We start from the raw sequence: 21,743 nt of genomic DNA, 5'->3' as shown, positions 1-21,743 counted from the left end.
CATTGTTATGCTTACGAAGGTATGTTCTTTATAACCTTCGTCCGAGATGCTATATATCCCGAAGGGATATATCGTCATGAAGGACGAAGGACCTTAATACTTAACATTTTCTGTGTTGCCTTGTTCTTAATTCGAAGCATTTGAGAACAAGTCCCCAACAGCAAAGTAACACAAATAATAGCAGTGCAAAAATAAAACCTATGTTTCATCACGAAAAGCCTACCTCTTCTGCTGTTGGTCGATCCTTAGGATCAAATGCAAGAAGCCTTTGTAAGAGCTTGAGCGCCGAATGATCTGCATTGGGGAACTTCTCTGAGAAGGGTATTGGTTGTTTCCTCCTCATGCTGCTTAGATACCTCCTTGTCTTCTCATTCCGAATCTGTAGAACAACAAACAAAAAAGGTTTGAGACTTAGCAATAATTTATGCTAGAATTTTTTACATGTCTCAATATATCCATAAATAATAAAACATACCTGTGAAATAGTATCTGTTGATGGTGTACCCAGGAGATCAGTCATCAAATCCAACTGGTGAACCACATTTTTACCAGGGAATAAAGGCTTCCCAGTCAAAATCTCCGCAAAAATGCAACCGATGCTCCACATATCGATAGCCGGTGAATACTGCACAAGAGAATCGTGTTAATATCATGGGGATAACATAAGCATTTTAAAGTTAACGCTGAAGGTGGAGAAAACAAAAAAAGACCAATAAGGCTTAATAAAACAACAGTATGAGAAAAAATGGGTATCTTACTAAAGAAAGATCCACACAGCTCAAGAGCACAGCTTTCCATCGTAGTCCCCGGCCTCCCAGAACTGCATCGTCACACAAGGCTTGCATTCTTCAACACAAGGCTTGCATTCTTCAACACAGAAGGAGAATGCAGAAGAGTTCAGTTGAAAGCAGTTAACATTTAGGGTATCTAATTGTCGGCGTTTCGACCCCGGGGGTCCCTGGATCGACGAGTAAATTGTCGCCTCGTGCCCCAGCCCAGATGGGTCGGCGTGAGACGGAGCGCGAAGGGGGAAAAAGCCGGAGGGAGACAGGCGTAAAAGGGGAAACTTGCGGCCTTCGTGTTTGTCCCGCGCCCAGGTCGGGTGCGCTTGCAGTACGGGGTTACAAGCGTCCGCGCGGGAGGGAGCGAGAGGCTTATGCGTGCGCCGTCCCGTCCTCCCCCGCGCGGCCAACCCTCTGTAAGAGGGCCCTGGACCTTCCTTTTATAGGCGTAAGGAGAGGGTCCAGATGTACAATGGGAGGTGTAGCAGTGTGCTAACGTGTCTAGCAGAGAAGAGCTAGTGCCCTAAGTACATACCGTCGTGGCAGCCGGAGAGGTTTTGGCACCCTGTTCGTGTGGTGTTGTGGCCGTCGGAGGAGCGCTGGAGCCTGGCGGAAGGACAGTTGTCGGGGCTGTCGAGTCCTTGCTGACGTCTCCTTGCTTCCGTAAGGGGGCTGAGAGCCGCCGTCGTCATGGAGCATGCGGGGTGCCATCATTACTTGTTTACCGGGGCGAGCCAGATGGGACGCCGGTCTTGTTCCCCGTAGCCTGAGTTAGCTTCGGGTAGGGTAATGATGGCACCTCCTGTGACGTGGTCGGTCCGAGCCCTGGGTTGGGCGAGGCGGAGGCTCCTCCGAGGTCGAGGTCGAGTCTGTCTTCCGAGGCCGAGGTCGAGTCCGAGCCCCTGGGTCGGGCGAGGCGGAGACCGTCGGCTAAGGCCAGGGCTGAGTCTGAGCCCTGGGGTCAGGTGTAACACCCGAAATCATGTGCTGAGAATTATAAATGTTTCTCTAAGAGATTTGAGATAAAATGACTTCTAATAAATATTTCCATCCTCTATAAAATATAATAATAGGCAAGAATGTGGTATTCGAAGCATAGATCTAAAACTTAAAGCTAGAAGTTGGAGCGGCAAATAAGGGATAGAGTTTTAAACTAATTATTATTCCTTCTATAAACCATATAATCACAACCATCCTTAAAAATAATTGAACTAAAATAATTCATGAGAAATATTATATATTAACATGGCCTAAGTAAATATAACTAAAGAGGATCATCTATCTTAAGTGTATATTCCATCATTAAAACATTTATCTAAATGGATAAAAATAAATAAAGGAAAAATTAAATTATGCATCATGCTTGACCTTTGGGTGTGAATTCTCGTATTCAAAACTGAATAAAAAAATGAATTATGAAAATTAAAAACTAAAACAGAAAAGAGAAGAAAACAGAAAATAAAAGAAAAGAAAAAGAAAACCCTAGCTGGGCCGCCCTTTTCCTTTTCGGCCCACCATCTCCCCACTCCTGCGCCAGCCCAGTCCTTGCTCCCTAGCGCGTCGGCGTCACTGTGAGGTGGGCCCTGCGCCGTCAGGATCTCCTTCTTCCGCGCAACAGCCCGCGCATCGCGCGCACAGAACGCGAGTCCGTCGCCGCGCGCACTGTGGGTCTGGGTCTCCGCTCGGCCGTTGGGGCCGGTTCCGTGGCGCGTAGGATGCGGACCCCCCTCCTTCTGTCCGGGTATAAATCCAGGCACCTCGACCACTTTGTCATCCGCGAACTCTAGAAACCAACGGAAGGAAGAGAGGAGAGAGAAGTACGCCGCCAACGCTGTTCTTCGCTTACCAAGGTCGCTCAGCGTCTGCGGATAATTTGTGGGGTTTGGGCGCGTCGTTAGTTGGCGATTTGGTGCACCAAGACACCAAGTGGTGGGAATTCGTCGTCGGGGGGCTCTTCACCCTCGCGGAGCCGCAGGGTGACAGAAGCTTGGGCTACCGCGGGCAGACCCTGGTATGGTGCTTATAACCTTATTTCGCAATATGCTCTGCGCCCTACGTGTTTAGCCAGTGCTGCGGTAGATCACCTGGATGTTCGGCGGGTTTCGCGACGTCGAAGTGCCGCCGCGGGGTGCGGCATGTGCTGACCGCTGCCGACAGGAGGTTGAAGATACGGGCGCGTCGTCGATCTAGATTTGGACGACACTGATTAAGGCTAGGTGATCGAAGGGCGCTGCACCGTTGGATCTGTTGTAGAAGGATAGGATTAGGTCTTGGGTACATTAAAGCTTGGCCGTTCATCTGTAATCTAGTGGCCACCTGAGTGTACCGCTTTGTGATCTACTTTGGGTCGTTGGATCGGCGATGGGTGGATAGGATTAGCTCCCTGTTTCATTAAATCATGGCCGTCAGATTCCGATCTAGCGGTGGGCGCTACGTACCGATTCAAGGTTTAATCCGGTGCATCGGATCTTGATCGTGCGGCCTAGATTGAGCGATACCTCTTCGACTCGGAGTTTTACATACGAGCCCCCAGCCTTTACGAAAATAGAACCCGCCGTCCATGGGCGATGTTCACTGAGTCTTAGAAAATTTACGTGTTAGCCCCTGGGCTTCTCTGAATTTGACACGCCAACCAGTTAGCGAATAAAATCAGGGAAATTCATTTTAAAATCATTTTTAAACGAAAATAATGGTAGAAACTTGTATAATCCATAGAAAATTCATATTAAGTCCAAATTAGCCCATTCCAGTTCCTATAATTTTGTAATACTATTGTTTATCATTTAGTGTCTCTGTTTTGACATGAAAATTGTATTAAGAATTAATCTCTTAATAAATCTTGTATCAAATACATAAAGCCTTGAGAAATTCATAACTTCCCCATTTTAACTCCTTTTTAATCTGTTTCAGTTGTAATAATTTTGTTTTAATATTGTCCATCACCTAGTGCCTCTGTTTAGCCATGAAACTTGAATTAAAAATGCTCATGTGAATTAATCTATTCTAGGTGCTTAATAACTTCAGAAATTCATAACTTGGTGAACGTAGCTCCGAATTTATCGGTTCTCGAACCCGCGATCTCGTAGCAACGTGTAGATCATTATTATTCAGTTTGTTCTATGTTTGGTGTGATGTTGATTTTATCTATACCATGTTTGTTTGTATTGCTACGACTAGCAGCGAGGTTTCGAGTCACCTGAAGATCACCCTGGTAACTGGAATCTCAAGTGCCAGGCAAGTTGTGCTCTTGATCACTTCTTTTTACCCACTCATGTTCTAATTAATCATAATGATCTGCATAGGTTAATTTTGATGGGACCTAATAGGTTACCCTAGTTTGATTATCTTTATACCTTGTTTACCACTGAACTTTTTGGGTAGTACTTGCTAGTGCTTTATGTGGTTTTGGGTATGAAGATACATTATTCATGATCACACTTTTATTATCTGTTTATTATCACTGTTCATGATAAGATCATTATGTTAATTGGAACATGGAGCGACCACCCGGGAAAACAGTGCTACCACAAGGGTTTATGGACGCCCTTGGCTGATTAATTAGGAAAGCTAGTGGAGGACTACCTTACCCGAAAGGGGCAAGGGCAGTAGGGGAGTGGTCAGTGTAGGGAGGTCCTTGGGATGATTTTGCTGCGATGGCGGTCATGCGAGGGATCCCTGAATTGGAGCTTCCTATAAACTGTAGCGGGTTTTCTAAAGCTAGTGGAACTTTGTAAAGGCCTCGTAGTGTTACCCTGCCTCGCCTCCTCGGTAGAGGTGTATGGGAAGTCGCGATCCCTTGGCAGATGGGTAACATGACTTGTGGGTAAAGATGCGCAACCTCTGCAGAGTGTAAAACTGGTATACTAGCCGTGCTCACGGTCATGAGCAGCTCGGACCCTCACATGATTAATTTATGGAACTAAATTCAATTTGTCATATGCATTGCATCGCAGGTGATGTTGTTACTTCTGTTCTACTACTTAATTGGGCTGGTATTTACTTATACTTAGTAACTGCTAATAAAATTTTGACCAACTTTAAAAGCAATGCTCAGCTCTAACCATCCTCTTTGGTAAGCCTTACACTTCACATGAGCTCCCATCTATGGCGAGTTCATTCACATTATTCCCCACAACTTGTTGAGCGATGAACGTATGTGAGCTCACTCTTGCTGTCTCACACCCCCCCACAGGTCAAGAACAGGTACCACAGGATGAGGCGCTTGGAGGATGCTGTGACGAGTTCGTGAGAGGTCTAGGCCGTCGTCGCCCGGTCAACTTTGGGTTGCTGGACTGTTGTCTCCTTATAATGTAATTATTTATTTTGCATAGAACTCCTGTTATATAGTAAAGATGTGACATTCGATCCTGTGCCATGATTCATCATATGTGTGAGACTTGGTCCCAGCACACCTGGTGATTATGTTCGCGCCCGGGCTTTGGACCCCTAAAACCCGGGTGTGACATCAGGCGAGGCAGAATTCGTCGTCTTCCGGGGCTGAGCCTGAGTCCGAGCCCTGGGGTCGGGCGAGGCGGAGTTCATCGTCTTCCGGGGCCGAGACCGAGTCCGAGCCCTGGGATCAGGCGAGGCTGAGTTCGTCGTCTTCCGGGGCTGAGCCCGAGTCCGAGCCCTGGGGTCGGGCGAGGCGGAGTTCGTCGTCTTCCGGGGCCGAGCCCGAGTCTGAGCCCTGGGATCGGGCGAGGCTGAGTTCGTCGTCTTCCGGGGCTGAGCCCGAGTCCGAGCCCTGGGGTCGGGCGAGGCGGAGTTCGTCGTCTTCCGGGGCTGAGCCCGAGTCCGAGCCCTAGGGTCGAGCAAGGCGGAGCTTCCTATGGCGCCCGAGGCCAGACTTGGCCGCTGTCAGCCTCACTCTATCGAGTGGCACAACAGTCGGAGCGGAGCAGGCGACGCTGTCCTCTTGTCAGGCCGACCAGTGGAGCGGCGAAGTGACTGCGGTCACTTCGGCTCTGTTGACTGAAGGGCATGCGTTAGGATAAGGTGTCAGGCCATCCTTGCATTAAATGCCCCTGCGATACGGTCGGTCGTCGTGGCGATTTGGCCAAGGTTGCTTCTTGGCGAAGACTGGGCCTCGGGCGAGCCGAAGGTGTGTCCGTTGCTTGAGGGGGGCCTCGGGCGAGACGTGAATCCTCCAGTGTCGGCTGCCCTTGCCCGAGGCTGGGCTCGAGCGAGGCGAGATCGTGTCCCTTGAGTGGACCGAGCCTTGGCTTAATCGCACCCATCAGGCCTTTGCAGCTTTATGCTGATGGGGGTTACCAGCTGAGATTAGGAGTCTTGGGGGTACCCCTAATTATGGTCCCCGACAGTAGCCCCCGAGCCTCGAAGGGAGTGTTAATACTCGCTTGGAGGCTTTTGTCGCACTTTTTTGCAAGGGGACCGGCCTTTCTCGTTTGCATTTTGTTCCGGTGGGTGCACGCGAGCGCACCCGCCGGGTGTAGCCCCCGAGGCCTCGGATTAGTGGTTTGACTCCTTCGAGGTCTTAATGCGTTTCGTGATGCTTTGGCCGGTTTGATTGTTCCCTCATGCGAGCTGGCCGTAGCCCGGGTGCACGGTCGGGTCCCAAGTTCTCGGGCTGGTATGTTGACGCTGTCAACGGTTTGGCCGCGAGCCGGGTTTGCGAGGGCAGCCCCCAAGCCTCCGCACAGAGCGAGAGGACGGTCAAGGACAAACTCGACTTTTTTACATATGCCCCTGCGTCGCCTTTCCGCAAGGAGGAGGGGGGAAAAGCGCCATGTTGCCCTTGGAGGGCGCCGAACATGGTGTCTCCAGTGAGCTGCTAACGGGTAATCTGAGTGGACGCCCGTGCCCCATTTGTTAGGGGTCGGCTAGTGGCCCAGAGGCGCGCTTCAAAGGTACCTGCGGGTGATTTGCCGGACCCAGTCCCCTTTTGACGGGGTCCGAGGGCTCGATGCCTCCCTCTGATGGGATTCCGTTACAAAAATTGTTCCCGTTAGTCTCAGAAATGTCCTAGGGTACCTCGGGAGTGTAGCCCAAGCCTTGGTTATGTATCGAACGTACCCAGGGTCATCCCTCGCTCTGCGTCTGAGGCGACTGTCGAACCCTTCGAGGGCCAGCCTACGAACCCCTGATCAGTAGTGGGCGCGGACCTCGAGTGGCCTGAGGCGACCGTTGAACCCTTCCGAGGGGCCGGCCTGCGAACCTCTGACCATTAGTGGGCGCGGAGCCCAAGCGCTCTGAGGCGACTGTTGAACCCCTCCAAGGGGCCAGCCTTCGAACCTCTGATCAGTAGGGGGGCTTGGGGCCCGTTTCCTTCGCGAAGAAGGATCCCTTTCGGGGTATCCCCTTTCCCGATCCCTGTTGTAAGAGAGAGAAAGAGGAAGAGGAAAAGGATACGAAATCGAATGATGTGGCGCACCTTTTTGACGCGGTCATTATGGCGGAGGTGAAGCGTCGCCTGCTTCGCCTGCCAAAGGCGCCGCCTGTCCTGCCGCAGAGTTAATGCGACGGGACGAGTGGTTCGTGGGGCAGCCGTTGTGCGTGCGCGAGCCGTTCGAGGAACGGGACACGGGTGTGCCATCTTCACGCCGTGGGAAAGGGTTCTCTCGCTGTCCCAGGAGGGGACGTGAGCGTGGCTGGCGACTTGACCGCTGCTTCCGCCCGTCTGCCACCGCCATTACTGCCGGCCCATTTCTGGCCATATCGACCGTCACGCCTTCTCCCGCGGCTAACTGACCCATGACCGATGTGCCTGGTTGGCACTGTTGGGTCGTGCGCAGGGTTGCCTCGAGTCGCGGTACTGGTTCCGCAGTCGAGGAGGCACGGTAGTGGCGTGAGTGGCGGTGCAGTTTCTTGCACGTAGCAACCGGCGTACCGGTTACATGACGTGTGGGCCTGGGCCACCATGCTGGACGCGTTGAAGTCGAAAGGGTGCGCCCCATTGGTGCGGTCGCATGCCGCCTGCATGGCGGTCCGCCCTTTCACCCGCTGGTCTGGGCGAAAGTGGAGGAATGCTTGTAACCGCTAGGCAGTTGCGCGCACCGCGCGCGGCGGTTTGGCTCCTTTTGTCCTGGGCCAGCTTGCATGACGCGTGGGACCCAGCCCCCGTGTCGTAGGGGGAGGACCTTGGAGCGTGTTGGAGAAGACTCAGCCTGCGATGGCTGAGGACGCAAGTGGGGAGAGTTGCCTTTAAAAGGAGGGTGACCCCCTTGAAAGGCAACCATGTCTTCGCGCTCCCCTTATGCATCGCGTCTTTCCACCTTCCGAGCCCCCGGATGGGGAACACTCGCAGTCTTTCCGCCTTGTCGTCGGAGGAACACAACTTCGCGGAAGTTGGTACCTTTCAGCCATCGTTCGACTTCAAGGATTTTCATCAGGCAGCCCGGCCGCATCCCCTCGCCGGTGGTCACCCAAGACGGTGACCACCAGTTCGATGGTGGGGAGAAGCGAGCCAGGCTGCGATCTTGGTCCCGCCCTCAGCTTCAAGGATCTTCATCATCCTTGCTGGGGCGGAGAGCGAGGTGAGCCAGGGCTCTACCTCCCGCACGGGTCGGCTGGCCACCTCTTCTTCCAACTTCTGGTGGTGGAAACCATCCTCCAGCTCTGCGGAGGAGGCATCCTCCAGCCATGCTGGGGAAGGCGAACTGTTGCTGCCCAGCTAGGATGCAACATTCCGTCCTCCTCCTCGCTTTCGTGGCGAGGACGGGAGCGAGGACCTGCCGGTGCGCTTTGGAGCGGCCCGCGCTCGCCTGTGCGGCGTTGGTGGATAGGCGGACGCCGCCGTCGATGCTGACGTGGTGGCAGCTGGAGGAAGCTTCCCCACCGTCGAGGCCGTCAGCGCCACCTACGGACCGACCTCCGGCTCTTTGGCTTTAATGTCTGGTTTGATTCCCTTGAGTGGGGACACGAACGAGAGCCTTCCGGTGGCTGCGTCCGTCCTGGGACCATGGCTGTTGCTGCAGAGGTCGCTGGCGAGTCGCCCGGAGCTTGTCGCCCCACAGGCCCCCCAGTGTGGAGGTTGTTCATACCCGCGGGGACGGAACCGGAGTTCTGTTTTTAATGGCACCTTGAGTGCCGGTGTCTGTTCATTGTGGCTGTCGGGGCCTGAACATGTATGTATCTTCGGTACGGAGCCGTGTTTTTTCCTCATTTCGAGCACCAGGCCTCGCCTGTCGGCTAACTGAACCGCTTAACCAAGTGTGAGTTGCCTCGTGCGAAGGTGATGAGTGAGGTATCTGTATCCCGGAGGCGTAGGAGTCCCTCGGCTCGGTCGGCCTTGCCGCCCGAGGCTTCTCTTGCTTAGTTAAAGGAACCCTCGGCCGCTCTTCGATGAGCCAAAGCCGGAGGCAGCGGTGTCAGCACAGACAGAGGCGGAGTTGGCTCGAAAAGAAGACTTCGTCGGCCGGAGCCTGGCCGGGCCGTCCACTGGCGGGACCGACGCCGGAGTCGAGTTGCCGAGGCCACGAGCCGGGCTGATGTCCTTGGGGGACAGCTGGCTGAGGCTTCGGGGTGGCCGGCCGAGCTGTCTGCTCGAGCCGGATTCCTGGAGAAGACCCTGGCGGTGATGGCCCGGGCGCGGTGCTGATGTCGTCCTTCGGAGTGGAGATCCTCCGACCGTGTTGCCGTCCGAGGCTAGGTCGGACTTCGCCGAAGGTGTTGTCGACGCCGAGGGTGCTGCTGCTTCCCCCTCCGTCGAGGTCCGAGCCTACAGGATCGGTTTATCTTGTAGTGTGTGTATGTTTTCTGCGGCCGCCGAGGCCCAAACATACTGTCGGCGTGTTGTAAAGCTATGTTTCTTTTCCTCTTGTTTTGGGTATCTAGACTTATTTGTCGGTAACAGAATTGTTTGTCCGAGCGAGAGTTACTTTTCACGGAAGGTGATGAGTGAGGTATCCGTATCCCGGAGGCGTATGAGTCCCTCGGCTCGGTCGACCTTGCCGCTTACGTGTACTCTTACTAGTCCGTAGGATTCTGCTATCGATATAGTCGAGAAGGCCCGAAAAATCGTTTCGGCAGAAGAGTTTTCAAGCGTGAAGACTTGTTCGGTCCGCGGAATCACCTATCCGAGCGTGAGTTACTTATCGCAGAAGGTGATGAGTGAGGTATCCGTATCCTGGAGGCGTAGGAGTCCCTCGGCTCGGTCAGCCTTGGCTGCTTACGTGTACTCCGTCGTTTTCAGGATCCCACTTTCGAAGTAGTCGAAAAGCACGAAAGAGGTTCTGGTAGAAAAGATCTTTTCCGAGGAAAATTTTGACGCGGAGGGGGTTCCCCCCCCCTTCTAGCCCCCGAGGGAGGGTCGGGCTTTGCCGAGGCAAGGCTGACCCTTCCTTGATGGTTAGACTTTGTGTGTGAATGAGGTGTACGAACGACTTGAAAGCATCTTAAGGGTAGAAGCGACGTAGCTGTCGGATGTTCCAAGCGTTGCTGTAGACCTCGCCTTGACTGTTGGCCAGCTTGTACGTCCCGGGCTTCAGAACCTTGGCGATGACGAACGGCCCTTCCTAGGGAGGCGTGAGCTTGTGCCGCCCTTGGGCGTCTTGTCGCAGCGGAAGCACCAAATCGCCCACCTGGAGGTCTCGGGACCGAACCCCTCGGGCGTGGTAGCGTCGCAGGGACTGCTGATACCGCGCCGAGTGTAGTAAGGCCATGTCCCGAGCCTCCTCCAGCTGGTCCAGTGAGTCTTCTTGGTTAGCTCGATTGCTTTGGTCGTTGTAGGCCCTCGTCCTCGGGGAACCGTATTCTAAGTCTGTGGGCAAGATGGCCTCGGCCCCATAGACTAGAAAGAACAGTGTGAAGCCTGTGGCTCGACTTGGCGTTGTCCTCAGACTCCAGACCACCGAGGGGAGCTCCTTCATCCATCGCTTTTCGAACTTGTTGAGGTCGTTGTAGATCCGCGACTTGAGCCCTTGCAGAATCATGTCGTTGGCACGCTCTACTTGCCCATTCGTCATGGGGTGAGCCACGGCGGCCCAGTCCACCCGGATGTGGTGATCCTCGCAGAAGTCCAGGAACTTTCTGCTGGTGAACTGGGTGCCGTTGTCGGTGATGATGGAGTTTGGGACCCCAAAGCGATGGATGATGTTGGTGAAGAACGCCACCGCCTGTTCGGACCTGATGCTGTTTAGGGGTCGGACCTCGATCCACTTGGAGAATTTGTCGATGACGACCAGCAGGTGCGTGTAGCCCCCGGGTGCCTTCTGCAAGGGGCCGACGAGGTCCAGCCCCCACACAGCAAACGACCAGGTGATGGGTATCGTCTGCAGGGCCTGAGCGGGCAAGTGTGTCTGCCTCGCATAGAATTGACACCCTTGGCAGGTGCGGACAATTCTAGTGGCGTCGGCCACCGCGGTCGGCCAGTAGAAACCTTGTCGGGAGGCGTTTCCAACAAGGGCTCGAGGCGCTGCGTGATGATCGCAAGCCCCCGAGTGTATTTCTTGTAAGAGCTCCTGGCCTTCGGCGATGGATAGGCATCGCTGGAGGATGCCCGAGGGGCTGTGGTGGTAGAGCTCCTTCCCGTCCCCCAGCAAGACGAACGACTTGGCGTGCCGTGCCAACCGCTGAGCTTCGGCTCGGTCGAGGGGTAGCTCTCCTAGGTGGAGATATTGCAGGTATGGGGTCTGCTAGTTTCGATTAGGCGTGACCCCGCTCCGCTCCTCCTCGATGCACAGTGCCTCACCCTTGGGGGCCGAGGGTGCCTCGGGCTGGGCCGAGGGTGCCTCGGGCTGAGCCGAGGCCTTCTCGGGCTTGGGTGCGTCGTCGGTCTTGACAGAGGGGTGATGCAGGTCTCGGGAGAAGACGTCCGGGGGAACCGTTGTCCGCCTCGAGGCTATCTTAGCCAACTCGTCCGCAGTCTCGTTGTATCGTCGGGCGATGTGGTTGAGCTCGAGCCCATAGAACTTGTCTTCCAGGCACCGAACCTCATCGCTGTAGGCTTCCATCTTCGGGTCACGGCAGTGGGAGTTCTTCATGACTTGGTCGATGACGAGCTGCGAGTCACCGCGAGCGTCGAGGCGTCGGACCCCTAGCTCGATGGCGATGCGCAACCCGTTGACCAGAGCCTCGTACTCAGCCACATTGTTGGACGCCGGGAAGTGGAGGTGTAGCACGTAGCGTAGGTGCTTCCCGAGGGGCGAGATGAAGAGCAGGCCCGCGCCTGCCCCTGTCTTCATCAGCGACCCGTCAAAAAACATGGTCCAGAGTTCCGGTTGGATCGGAGCTGTTGGGAGCTGGGTATCGACCCATTCAGCCACAAAGTCCGCCAAGACTTGGGACTTGACGGCCTTCCGAGGGGCGAACGAGATTGTCTCGCCCATGATTTCCACTGCCCACTTTGCAATCCAACCCGAGGCCTCTCGGCACTGGATGATCTCCCCCAGGGGGAAGGATGACACCACAATCACTGGATGAGACTCGAAGTAGTGTCGCAACTTCCGTCGTGTCAGGATCACCGCGTACAGCAACTTCTGAATTTGTGGGTAGCGGATCTTGGTCTCGGACAGTACCTCACTGATGAAGTAGACCGGCCTCTGGACGGGCAATGCATGCCCCTCTTCTCGTCTCTCAACCACGATCGCGGCGCTGACCACCTGAGTGGTAGCGGCGACGTAGATCAAGAGGGCTTTTCCGGCAGCGAGGGGCACCAAGATGGGCGCATTCATGAGGAGTGCCTTCAAGTTCCTGAGGGCTTCCTCGGCCTTAGGGGTCCAAGTGAAGCACTCAGCCTTTCTTAAGAGGCGGTACAGAGGCAGGCCTCTTTCGCCGAGGCGCGAGATGAAATGGCTCAGAGCCGCAAGGCATCCCGTGACCCTCTGTACGCCTTTCAAGTCCTTGATGGGCCCCATGTTGGTGATGGCCGCGATTTTCTCCGGGTTGGCCTCGATGCCCCGCTCGGAGACGATGAACCCCAAGAGCGTGCCTCGGAGGACTCTGAAGATGCACTTCTCGGGATTGAGCTTTACGCCTTTCGCCTTGAGACACCGGAATGTCGTTTCAAGGTCGAAAAGGAGGTCGGAGGCTTTCCTCGTCTTGACTACGATGTCATCGACGTAGGCCTCGACCGTTCGACCAATGTGTTCGCCGAACACGTGGTTCATGCACCTTTGGTATGTCGCACCCGCATTCCTCAAACCGAACGACATGGTAACAAAGCAGTACATGCCGAAAGGTGTGATGAAAGAAGTCGCGAGCTAGTCGGACTCTTTCATCCTGATTTGGTGATACCCTCTTTGATGAACCCTGCCGCCATTAGCTTGTGGATCTCCTCGCCTATGGCTCTGCACTTTTCTTCGTCGAATCGGCGCAGAGGCTGCCTCACGGGTCGGGCTCCAGCTCGGATATCCAGCGAGTGCTCGGCGACATCCCTCGGTATGCCGGGCATGTCCGAGGGACTCCACGCGAAAACGTCGGCGTTTGCGTGGAGAAAGTCGACGAGCACTGCTTCCTATTTGGGATCGAGCTCAGAGCCGATCTGGATCTGCTTGGAGGTGTTGTTGCAGGGGTCGAGAGGGACGGACTTAACCGTCTCCGCTGGCTCGAAGTTGTCGGCATGGCGCTTCACGTCAGGCGCCTCCTTGGAGAGGCTCTCCGGGTCGGCGATGAGGGCCTCGGATTCGGCGAGGGCCTCGGCGTACTCCACGCACTCCACGTCGCATTCGTACGCGTGTCGGTACGTGGGCCGATGGTGATGACCCCGTTGGGGCCCGACATCTTGAGCTTGAGGTAGGTGTAGTTGGGGACGGCCATGAACTTGGCGTAGCATGGCCTCCCCAACACTGCGTGGTAGGCTCCTCGGAACCCGACCACCTCGAACGTGAGGGTTTCCCTTTGGAAGTTGGAGGGGGTCCCGAAGCAGATGGGTAGATCGAGTTGTCCGAGGGGCTGGACGCGTTTCCCGAGGATGATCCCGTGGAAAGGCGCCGCGCCTGCCCGGACCGAGGACAGATCGATCCGCAGGAGCCCAAGGGTCTCGGCGTAGATGATGTTGAGGCTGCTGCCTCCGTCCATGAGGACCTTGGTGAGCCTGACGTTGCCGATGACGGGGTCGACAACGAACGGGTATTTCCCCGGGCTCGGCACGCGGTCGGGGTGGTCGCCCTGGTCGAAGGTGATGGGCTTGTCGGACCAGTCTAGGTAGACTGGCGCCGCCACCTTTACCGAGCAGACCTCCCGACGCTCTCGCTTGCGGTGCCGAGCCGAGGCGTTCGCCACTTGCCCACCGTAGATCATGAAGCAGTCGTGGACCTCGGGGAACTCTCCTGCCTTGTGATCCTCCTTCTTATCGTCGTCGCGGGCCCTGCCACCTTCCGCAGGTGGCCCGACCTTATGAAAGTGGCGCCGAAGCATGGCGCACTCCTCAAGGGTGTGCTTGACAGGCCCCTGATGATAGGGGCATGACTCCTTGAGCATCTTGTCGAAGAGGTTGGCGCCTCCGGGAGGTTTCCGAGGGTTCTTGTACTCGGCGGTGGCTACAAGGTCCGCGTCGGCGGCGTCGCGTTTCGCTTGCGACTTCTTCTTGCCTTTCTTCTTGGTGCCGCGCTGAGTGGACGCCTCAGGGACATCTTCCGGCTGGCGGCCCTGGGGCTGCCTGTCCTTCCGGAAGATGGCCTCAACTGCCTCCTGGCCAGAGGCGAACTTGGTGGCGATGTCCATCAGCTCGCTCGCCCTGGTGGGGGTCTTGCAACCCAGCTTGCTCACCTGGTCGCGGCAGGTGGTGCCGGCGAGGAACGCGTCGATGACATCCGAGTCGGTGACGTTGGGCAGCTCGGTGCGCTGCTTCGAGAATCGCCGGATGTAGTCCCGGAGAGACTCTCCCGGCTGCTGGCGGCAGCTTCGGAGATCCTAGGAGTTCCCAGGGCGCACGTACGTGCCCTGGAAGTTGCCGGCGAAGGCTTGGACCAGGTCGTCCCAGTTGGAGATCTGCCTCGGAGGCAGATGCTCCAGCCAGGCCCGAGCGGTGTCGGAGAGGAACAGGGTGAGGTTGCGGATGATGAGGTTGTCGTCGTCCGTTCCACCCAGGTGGCAGGCCAGCCGGTAGTCCGCGAGCCACAGTTTCGGCCTCGTCTCCCCCGAGTACTTTGTGATAGTAGTCGGGGTTCGGAACCGGGTCGGGAACGGCGCCCGTCGTATGGCCCGGCTGAAAGCCTGCGGACCGGGTGGTTCGGGCGAGGGGCTCCGATCCTCCCCGCTATCGTAGCGTCCCCCACGCCTGGGGTGGTAGCCTCGGCGCACCTTCTCGTCGAGGTGGGCTCGACGGTTGCGGTGATGGTGCTCGTTGCCGAGGCGACCCGGGGCCGCAGGCGCTGTGTTGCGCGTGCGCCCTGTGTGGACCGAGGCTTCCCGCATGAATCGGGAAGTCGCGGCGCGATGCTCCTGTTAGAAATATGCCCTAGAGATAATCATAGAGATGAGCATATTTCTTTGTATCCATGATATATATATTGCTTAATTGAATATCCATGGAAGGCACCTTGTATTGATTAGCAATTATGTGAATTGTTTGTGAGATTCTTTACTTATATGGTTATTCTAAATGATGTCCCTAGTCAGAGTCGATGACTAGCATATGTATTAGTTGATGACTACATTTCACAAGTCATGAACATGGAGATGTTAAACTAATAATGTGGGCGCATGTATGACATGAGGCTAGACCGACCCAACGTGAGATATTGTAATATAGTTCTCTTCTTGCAACATGAATACTGTATCCTTAGACCTGAGATTGTCGCATGTTCTCAAGATGTGAATTGGCTTACTTAGGGACTATCAAACGCTATCCCGTAACTGGGTAGTTATAAAGGTAGTTTTGGGTTTGTCAGGAAGCATGCTTTGAGGCATGGTCAGTCAAGATGGAATTTGTCCCTCTCTTTGTGAGAGAGATATCTCTGGGCCCCTCGAGTGATTGGATCAAGAAATGCATGGCCGTGCTAGGGTTAAGAGTTAACCATTGAAAGGATTCCAATTCACAGTATCGAGAAAGAGAGGTCAGCTTAGAGCTAGACCAAATATCGTGAGACAAAGGGAACAACATGTACGTAATGTCGCAATGGTTCGTCTGATATGATCTTTACGTACACATAGGAGTTGACATGTCTTGCTAGAGGCCGCTGTCAATTATTGGACCAAGTAAGAGTACTCGGGCTATGTCTATTTGTACGTGAACCTATAGGGTCACACACTTAAGGGGAAGGAAGCCTAATTCGGATTAGATCCGAAATTAGACTGGGCTTTAGGGTTAATGATGGGCCTCGGCGTCAGAAGCCCACCATAACGCCTATATAATGAGGGGCGGGGGCGCGGTTAAGAGATAACCTAATTCGCCACCTGCAAACCAGCAGCCGCCACTCGCCTCTCGCCCTCGCCAAGCCACCATCGCGAACCTAGCAGTTCGGTACGCGGCGCTTCCTCCCTGTACGTGTGGATACCTCGGAGGTGCTGCATCTGGAGCACTTGGACGAACCGTGCGAGGACGTGAAGGACGACGGCGACTGCACGGCACTGCTCGACGCGTTCGTCTACATCGAGACGTCTTCCGCTGCTCTGCGCGTCTAGTGGTAATTCCATGACCTATAACCGCAGTAGTTCTTGGTATTATGGGGATGAAAATTTTGTTTTGCGCTAGCGTAGCCTCCCCGTAATCCTACAGCTCCGAGGGGTAGCCCTGCCTTCGGGAGGCAGAGCTTTTGGCCCGTCGGACCGCGACATCCTCTAGGAGATTCTTGAGCTCTCCCTGGATACGCCGCCCCTCGGTGGTTGATGGTTTCGGCATCGCGTGGAGAAGTATTGCCGCTGCAGCCAGGTTTTGGTCGACCCCACTGGAAGCCGGTGGCAGCCTTGCCCTGACATCATCGGTGATGCGGTGCTGGATGCCCTGGGGTGGATGACGCGCTTCTCCGGCCGAAGGTTGGCCTGCCCATTCCTGCCCGATGTCCTGGCGGAACGGCTCAAGCGTTCCTACTCCCTCGTCGAGCCTGGCCTGCATCTCGCGGATTTGCTCGAGCTGTGAGTCCTGACCCCCCGCAGGGACTGGGACCACAGCTAGCTCCCGAAGGATGTCAACGCGAGGCGTAGGCCTAGGGGGATCACCGTTCTCCGGTATACCAAGATGGTTGCCTTCGCCGGGACCCCCTAGATCGACGTGGGAACATTCACGACTTGGGCCGCAGTCCTCGTCGCCGAAGCTGCGGCTACCGTCGGAACAATCGGAGAGGCAGTAGTCGCATGCGGTCTTGAAGTCCCGCATGGCACTGGGGTTACCAAGTCCATAGAAATCCCAACAAAAGTCGGGCTCATCATCTTCCTCGGAACCCGAGGGCCCGTAGGTCGAGACGGCTGTCAGCCGGTCCCAGGGTGACCGCATACCGTACCCCGGAGGGTTTGGACTCGCCTCTACGAAAGCGTCCACCAAAGAGAAGTCGCTTGGTGGGTCAAGGCTGAATCCAAAAGGCACGAGATGGGAATCGGTCGGTACCTCTTGGTCGACGGGCGGTGACGAAGTCACGTCAGGGGTAGACGCCCAGCAAGTCTTTTGCGAGCGTGCTGGCGTCGATCGTTTTCTTGGAGTTGGCGCGTTGCGGAGAAACGGCGCTCGTCTTCGTCTCAGACGCGAGGTCGATGCCCGACGTGTCCCCCGTTGGGGCGTCAGCGCCGTTGACTCGCTCGATAGCCGACGAGGTGCCGCCTCCCGCTTGGCCTTGGTTGCCCCGCCTCCTCCTCCGTCGGTGAAGGAGGCGACGGGACAAACCCGAATGTTGTTCTTCCGCCACGTGGGGAAGACGTCGTCGATTCCGCCGCCGGCGGGCGGGTTGTCGGCCGCCATTGTCGCTGTCGCGCGGCGGGGGAAGGAGTATCATGTCATAGCTGCCGTCGAGGGATATGAACTCAAGACTCCCGAAACGGAGCACCGTTCCGGGCTGGAAAGGTTGCTGGAGACTACCCATCTGGAGCTTGACGGGAAGTTGTTCGTCAACACGTAGCAGGCCCCTACCTGGCGCGCCAACTGTCGGTGTTTCGACCCCGGGGGGTCCCTGGACCGACGAGTAAATTGTCGCCGCGTGCTCCAGCCCAGATGGGTCGGCGCGAGACGGAGCGGAAGGGGGAAAAGCCGGAGGGAGACAGGCGTAAAAGGGGAAACCCGCGGCCTTCGTGTTTGTCCCGCGCCTAGGTCGGGTGCGCTTGCAGTATGGGGTTACAAGCGTCCGCGTGGGAGGGAGCGAGAGGCTTATGCGCGCGCCGTCCTGTCCTGCCCCGCGTGGCCAACCCTCTGTAAGAGGGCCCTGGACCTTCCTTTTATAGGCGTAAGGAGACGGTCCAGGTGTACAATAGGATGTGTAGCAGTGTGCTAACGTGTCTAGCAGAGAAGAGCTAGTGCCCTAAGTACATGCCGTCGTGGCAGCCGGAGAGGTTTTGGCACCCCGTTCGTGTGGTGTCGTGGCCGTCGGAGGAGCGCTGGAGCCTGGCGGAAGGACAGCTGTCGAGGCTGTCGAGTCCTTGCTGACGTCTCCTTGCTTCCGTAAGGGGGCTGAGAGCCACCGTCGTCATGGAGCATGCGGGGCGCCATCATTACTTGTTTACCGGGGTGAGCCAGATGGGACGCCGGTCTTGTTCCCCGTAGCCTGAGTTAGCTTGGGGTAGGGTAATGATGGCGCCTCCTATGACGTGGTCGGTCCGAGCCCTGGGTTGGGCGAGGCGGAGGCTCCTCTGAGGTCGAGGTCGAGTCTGAGCCCCTGGGTCGGGCGAGGCGGAGACCGTCGGCTGAGGCCAGGGCTGAGTCCGAGCCCTGGGGTCGGGCGAGGCGGAGTTCGTCGTCTTTCGGGGCTGAGCCCGAGTCCGAGCCCTAGGGTCGGGCGAGGCGGAGTTCGTCGTTTTCTGGGTCCGTGCCCGAGTCCGAGCCCTGGGATCGGGCGAGGCGGAGTTCGTCGTCTTCCGGGGCTGAGCCCAAGTCCGAGCCCTGGGGTCGGGCGAGGCGGAGTTCGTCGTCTTCCGGGGCTGAGCCCGAGTCCGAGCCCTAGGGTCGGGCGAGGCGGAGCTTCCTATGGCGCCCGAGGCCGGACTTGGCCGCTGTCAACCTCACTCTGTCGAGTGGCACAGTAGTCGGAGCGGCGCAGGCGGCGCTGTCCTCTTGTCAGGCCGGTCAGTGGAGCGGCGAAGTGACTGCGGTCACTTCGGCTCTGTCGACTGAAGGGCGTGCGTCAGGATAAGGTGTCAGGCCATCCTTGCATTAAATGCCCCTGCGATACGGTCGGTCGTCATGGCGATTTGGCCAAGGTTGCTTCTTGGCGAAGACTGGGCCTTGGGCGAGCCGAAGGTGTGTCCGTTGCTTGAGGGGGCCCTCGGGCGAGACGTGAATCCTCCGGGGTCGGTTGCCCTTGCCCGAGGCTGGGCTCGGGCGAGGCGAGATCGTGTCCCTTGAGTGGACCGAGCCTTGGCTTAATCGCACTCATCAGGTCTTTGCAGCTTTGTGCTGATGGGGGTTACCAGCTCAGATTAGGAGTCTTGGGGGTACCCCTAATTATGGTCCCCGACACTAATTAAATGTCAATTAAAAATGAAAACAGTGCAAATGTAGGTAGCGAATAATCAAATACCTTATGGTTTGCAATGTCACAATAGGAGCATGTGCCATCTCCACGAGCATGAAGCACAGGTTCCCCCTCTCTCTGAAACAAACCATCCACCAGTTGAAGACTTGATTACTATACCTGAAGGTTTAGTGGTGTCAAAATTGCAACTCTGCTCATACATAGCTCCAAGAAAACAGCCTACACATGCAAGAGAGATGCAAAGAAATTAGAGTAATGTCTTGCCTCGGCAAAGAACAAAACAAAAACAATCCAAAACAGGCAGCAAACCTGCCAAAACCCACCACTCAACAAAATTATTGATGATGAATAGATAGAGGAAGAAACAGTTGATGATGGCCTTCACTTGATCACATGATTCCTGCAACAAAATCAAGACAAATAATCATGTCATTATTTGTATTAATTACGGTCGTTGGATACATTCACACTCAAACTCTAGATATGCATCAACGTGGAATGATGGGGTGTTTTGCATGGCTCTAGAGCAAAAGTCCAAGGAGGAGGAGGAGCTAGCCAGAACCAGCCAAACACCCCAACTTCATGCAACTCTTTCATGCAGTTTTAAGAGGTGCAGTATAAGTTTTTGGAGAAGCACCTAGATATAGAGTTTGAAGATATTTATCCGATATGAGAAAACAATAGACTTCACTACACCTTAAAGTTTTGGAGTATAGATTCTAGGGTGGAGCAGAGCCTCAGAGCCATGTCACGACTTATTACATACAAAATCCGTGCAGAAAAGGAGGATAGCTTCAGTACAAACTCCCCTGTGTTCCTCTTCTAATTATGCACAACCATTTTGTCTCCCAGCTCCAAAGCAGTAAAAGTACAGCAGCATGAGAAGCAATCAGAACAGGCAGTGTTCTCTGCATGAAACAAGCAATGCCTACACACAGAATCCAATCCGAGCACCTACAGTTCGTCCACGAAATCATCAACCGCTTATAAAACATACCGACATCGGCAGACAAATGGAACAGGAGCTCACCTGCGACACATGAGCGGTGTCGACGACGTAGACGTGGCAGGTCCTTGTGACACCCCAGGTGTCAATTTCGTGTTATGACGGGAGGTTTATCCTAATCTTGGACGCTCAGTGAAATTTTCTTTTTCTCGATCACGTTTATCTCTATTTATCAAGTTACTTGTGAAGGTTTCACCGATTTCTGATTTTCCCGATCTCTAGAAGGCCAAATTTGGAGCCTGTTAAAACTTTTATTTCTTGGAACGAATGCAAACTCGAAAATCATCCTCGAATTATAAATCTCATCTGAAGCTCATTTAATCAAACTCTCAACAGCTGTCATTTGATCTGAGCCCGAGTCTAATTTCTCGAACCTCGATCGATGTCCAACTATTTTAATCTGAGCCCGTACTCTCAAACGGAATACTCGATATGTCGTCCTCTAATCAATTTTATCCGACTCGGCCAAATATCTCATGTCCGAACCGAACTCAAAACCCCATATCGACAGCAATTTTAAAATGTCACGATTCGCTTTCTCCGACTAAAAAATCCAAAGCCGATCAAAAGTCTGAGAGAAACATCATTTCTAAAATAGTGCGCGAGGAATTATTTTTCGAGCGAAATCAAATTTGATTCTCGACCGAATTAATCGCTCAATCGTCCATTCGTCCGAACTCTAGTTCACTCTGTTTTGCGTACAAACGAATTCCGCAAGAGCATTTGTATTCTGGGAAATAATTAGCGATCCGATAATCCGTGTTTAATCAAAACGCCATAAAATAAAATGGAAATAAATTATCGTGGCCCAGTTTAGTGTTTGGGCCAGCCCAACCCAGCCCATTTGGCCCATTTGAAACCCTAACCCTAGGTTTTCTTCTATAAATAGGAGCTCTCTCCCTTGCAAATTGGAAAATTTGCATCTACCCCCTAGCCGCCACAACCTTCTTCCTCCTCTCCCCCAGACGCACAGCCTTCTTCCTTCTCTGTTCCTAGCGCAGCGCAGGGAGCTCGGCTCCCTTCCTCCCATGGCTGCCCAGCAGCCGAGCGCCCAGCTCATCCCCTCCCCAGCAGTCCCTCTTCTTCTTCCTCCAGCGAGCAGCAAGAGCAGGGAGCAGTTCCCCTGGGGCCGACGCCCTGCTCAGGGATGAAGCTCGATGCCCCAGCCATGGCGCCCTTCTTCCCCGCGCAGCGCCTCTGCTCTCCCTCTCCCAAGCTCCAGCTCTCACAAACAGCAGCAGCGCCTCTCCCCTGCTCCACGGCGAGCAACAGCTCGTCCACCTCTCCCTTCCATGGCGCCCCTGCTCCTCATCTCCATGGTCGGCGCCCAGCAGCTCGGCTCCTCGGCTCTAGCCCCATGCCGCCCCTTTTCAGCCACAGTGCAGACCGATGAACCCCCTGTCCTGGGCGCTAGAACAGGGAGCTAATGCCCTCGCCGTGCTG

General features: G+C 55.2%; 1 protein-coding gene across 1 annotated transcript; it reads right to left on the bottom strand.

Moving 5' to 3' along the window:
- Window positions 1-208: 208 nt before the first annotated feature.
- On the bottom strand, window positions 209-20,297 carry LOC109940255 (mitogen-activated protein kinase 8). The gene is made up of 6 exons (XM_020539701.1): window positions 20,292-20,297; window positions 20,167-20,202; window positions 19,604-19,694; window positions 19,449-19,513; window positions 476-625; window positions 209-379 (listed from the first exon to the last, which is right to left on the bottom strand). Exons 1-6 carry the CDS (start codon window positions 20,295-20,297, stop codon window positions 209-211), a joined length of 519 nt encoding a protein of 172 aa, XP_020395290.1.
- Between the last annotated feature and the right edge of the window lie 1,446 nt (window positions 20,298-21,743).

This window comes from Zea mays, chromosome 6 (assembly GCF_902167145.1).
Source record: "Zea mays cultivar B73 chromosome 6, Zm-B73-REFERENCE-NAM-5.0, whole genome shotgun sequence".
Taxonomy (NCBI): domain Eukaryota; kingdom Viridiplantae; phylum Streptophyta; class Magnoliopsida; order Poales; family Poaceae; genus Zea; species Zea mays.
Note: the sequence above shows the minus strand (reverse complement) of the source record. Positions and strands in the feature narration are given on the sequence as shown.